Source organism: Bubalus kerabau, chromosome 6, assembly GCF_029407905.1.
Source record: "Bubalus kerabau isolate K-KA32 ecotype Philippines breed swamp buffalo chromosome 6, PCC_UOA_SB_1v2, whole genome shotgun sequence".
Lineage (NCBI taxonomy): Eukaryota > Metazoa > Chordata > Mammalia > Artiodactyla > Bovidae > Bubalus > Bubalus kerabau.
Window position 1 is genome coordinate 19,969,300 of NC_073629.1, and position 3,472 is coordinate 19,972,771.

Below are 3,472 nucleotides of genomic sequence, written 5' to 3' on the forward strand. Positions count from 1 at the left end.
AAAATCACTGAATAAAAATTTCCTGTTAAGTATATAGTGTTATTTAATTTGAAGCATTACTTTTTTATAGCAATACTTAAGAACGGACTTGACCCTTAAAGCCTTACTCCAGTGAAAATAGATCTCCTTCTTGACATCTCTCTTATTCTTTTTCCAGCATACAATGCCTTCCTAAACAAGATACAGACAGTTTCGGTTGTTTACGTACCAACTCTAGGTACACAGTCAGGTAAAGAATCATCATCTGTATCTCAAAAAGTTCAGGTATCACCCTCATTCACCTCTATTCATCCTTCTCTTTCCCTTCCTCCTTTACTTCTAGGTTCTTACACATCCACACGTTCTCCCCCTCCTTTCATGAGTCCACAACCCCCACAAGCTCAGAATCAGCTGCAACACTGGCTGTGGAATATAAGACACTAACTTCTGCTTGGACAAGTCTTTAACTATAGGAGATTTCTAGCCCCAGATCAGGTGCCTAGCAGGAACCTCTACACTCACACACCTCCAAACAAGGCTTCTGAGAACTGTAAATAAAGCATTCTAAGCTGTTTTATATTAAAGTGGTGTGCTGGATTGCGTTTTAAGTATCAACTGTCAGTTCTTAATTCTAGGAAAACATAAAAGTGAAAGGAAATACCCCCATTTACATACTATTCCAGTTTTTAATCAAGCTCTGCAGATTTACTCCATGAACCTAGGGATAGCAATGTCCCAAATGGACTTTTTAAGTACTTGGCCACTTACTTGCCCCAAACTCTAGAGTGACTCTAGAGTCCCCTCTACTGGTTGCCCCTGAATACGTGAGGTAGGAGCTTCCTAGCAGTAAAACAAGACAAGAGACAGGATGTATCCAAAACGTGTTTATTGGGATGGTTTCCCATTCATCTTGATACAGGGTACTTTTAGCGCTGCTTCCGTCTGAAGGAGCATCCTTCTGTAAGCCTTGCTTTTCCTCCTGCAGGCTGGCAGAGGACAGTAGAGCAGCCAACACACAAAACTACTACTGTTTGTGCATGGCTAAAGACGGTGGTGATTTTATAGCATCCAAGGCATTTTACATCCATGAAATAGGAATTGGGGCTCTGCACCAGGCGCTTCTTCTTGTGTTTCTTCTCCTCTTCTGGAGAGGGATGAAGAAGACTCTTTGAGAGAGGCATGTTCTCATGAGGTTGTCACTGCTGGAAAGTTATCCATTTTAAATATGGCAGGACACACAGAGATTTGTAAGAACATGGGACAGTGTGAGAACTGCCAGCTAGAGCAGAGGCGACAGGGAGGAAGTGGGCACAGAGGAGACAGGGGAAGTGGGCAAGAGTCAGATCCGGGAGGGTTGCAGATACTGAAGAGGGTGCCCAGGAGTTTGGGTGTCATTCCAAAGTACCTGGGGGCCTCTGAATGCTTTTGAGCTGAGCAGCAGTATCATCAGATCTGTGCTTCAGAAGGTTCACTCTGTGCAGTGTGGAGATAGAATGAGATAGATCAGTTAAGAAGCGAATGCAGTGATTCAGGTAACAATTGATGAGACTCAACCTAGGGCAGTGGTGATGGAGGGGAGAAAAGCTAAAGAAAAAGGACTTGGTGACCATTTGGCTCTCAGGTGGGTGGGGGAAGAAAGAATGATGACTTGCCAGTGGGATTCTTTAAGAGCAGGCATGAAACGGAAGAGGAAAAAGTTTGGGCGGAAAGATAATGAATTCAGTTTGGGGTATGTTGGATTTGAGGGGCCTGCAGGAGACCCAAGAAGAATTTATCAGTTACTAGTTGGGTTCATGAGTCTGGCATTGGGGGAAAGGGTCTGGGCTGGAGCATAGATTGGGAGCCATCAGTCCTGGGTGGGGCTCCTGAGAGTCCCAAGGCAGAGTGGTAGTGAGTGAGAGAAGGGCCAAGGTCAGAGCCCAGAGAATCCTCTCCCTCGTCAAATTTAGGAGACTTTAAGAGGAAGATTGGGGGAAAGACTGAGAAAGAGGAGTCAGAGTTGGGGGACCCAGAGAGAGCAGGGACTTGAAAGTTGATGAAGCTACCTTTGGAAATAGGACAATTTGCAGAGCACCTAGCCAAGAGCGTGGTTAGTCCTCACAATAACCAGGTAAATAAAAGCGTTTTTGAGAAACTAGACTTGGATAACCAGCAGACCCCAATCACACTGCTCAGTTCAGTTCAGTTCAACTGCTCAGTCGTGTCTGACTCTTTGCAACCCCATGAACTGCAGCACGCCAGGCCTCCCTGTCCATCACCAACTGCCAGAGTTCACTCAAACTCACGTCCATCGAGTCGGTGATGCCATCCAGGCATCTCATCCTCTGCCGTCCCCTTTTCCTCCTGCCCCCAATCCCTCCCAGCATCAGAGTCTTTTCCAATGAGTCAACTCTTCACATGAGGTGGCCAAAGTACTGTAGTTTCAGCTTTAGTATCATTCCTTCCAAAGAACACCCAGGACCTATCTCCTTTAGAATGGACTGGTTGGATCTCCTTGCAGCTAGTTAATAGCAAAACTGAATCTGGAACCCAAATTTTCTGACACCAAGGCCAGGAGTCTCCATTATCCAGCTTCCTTTTTGGCTAAAAAAAAAAAAAAAAAAAAAGAGTTCTTCCTATCCTTTGTGATGTACAAAGTCAGCAGGTTTCCGTTAGCTTTCTGTGTACTGTGAGGAGAACCCCACCTCCACACCATCACTCATATAGTTCTTTGGTCCCTGAAGGCCTGCCTTTTCTCTTCCCCTCTTTGCTGGTCTAAGTCCTACTCATCCTTCAACCTGTAGCCTAAGTCCTTCCGTAAAACCTCCCCTGAGGATTCCAGTTTACTCTGACCCCTCTCTTTTTTAAATTCCTGCAGCAAATACACCTTTCCACGACCCCATCACCCCCTCAGTGAGTCACATACTTGTGTAATGGCCTCGCCTTGAGTGTGGGCGGGACCTGCGACTTGCTTCTAGGCGGTAGAACATGGTGCAGATAATGGTGTGTCACTCCCATGGTTACAGACACATTATATAACACTCCTTTCTTGCTGACTGGAGTGAGAGTCTCTCGCTGGCCCTGAAGAAGAACTCCGCCATGTTGTGAACGGCCTGTGGAGAAGGCTCGTGGGAGGGAACTGCAGGAGCCTCTAGGATCTGAGAGTTGCCCCCAGTGGACAGCAAGAAAATAGGACGCTCAGTCCTAAATCTGCAAGAAATTGTTACAACCACCTCATGAGCTTGGAGGAGGATCCTGGCTTCAACTCGGGGAACATAACCCAGCCAATGACTTGTTGCAGGCTTGTGAGACCCTAAAGAGAACTCAGCTAAGCTGAACCCAGACTCCTGGATCACAGAACTTGTGAGATTATGTGTGTTGCCTTAAACTGCTGACTTTGTGGTAACCTGTCACATGATGATAGGTAATAAATGTAACTCCTGTTGCATTTATGGCCAGTTCGCTGCTGCTGCTGCTGCTGCTAAGTCGCTTCAGTCGTGTCCGACTCTGTGGG

General features: G+C 46.3%; 1 protein-coding gene across 1 annotated transcript; it reads right to left on the reverse strand.

Moving 5' to 3' along the window:
* Positions 1-855: 855 nt before the first annotated feature.
* Positions 856-1,531, reverse strand: LOC129656050 (40S ribosomal protein S27-like). Its single transcript, XM_055586847.1, has one exon. The coding sequence runs from the start codon at positions 1,158-1,160 to the stop codon at positions 906-908; it is 255 nt and encodes an 84-aa protein (XP_055442822.1). The 5' UTR covers positions 1,161-1,531; the 3' UTR covers positions 856-905.
* Positions 1,532-3,472: the final 1,941 nt, after the last annotated feature.

Excerpts from the sequence above, each read along its gene's own strand:
- LOC129656050 (XM_055586847.1), bottom strand. The coding sequence starts at position 1,160 with ATGCCTCTCTCAAAGAGTCTTCTTCATCCCTCTCCAGAAGAGGAGAAG.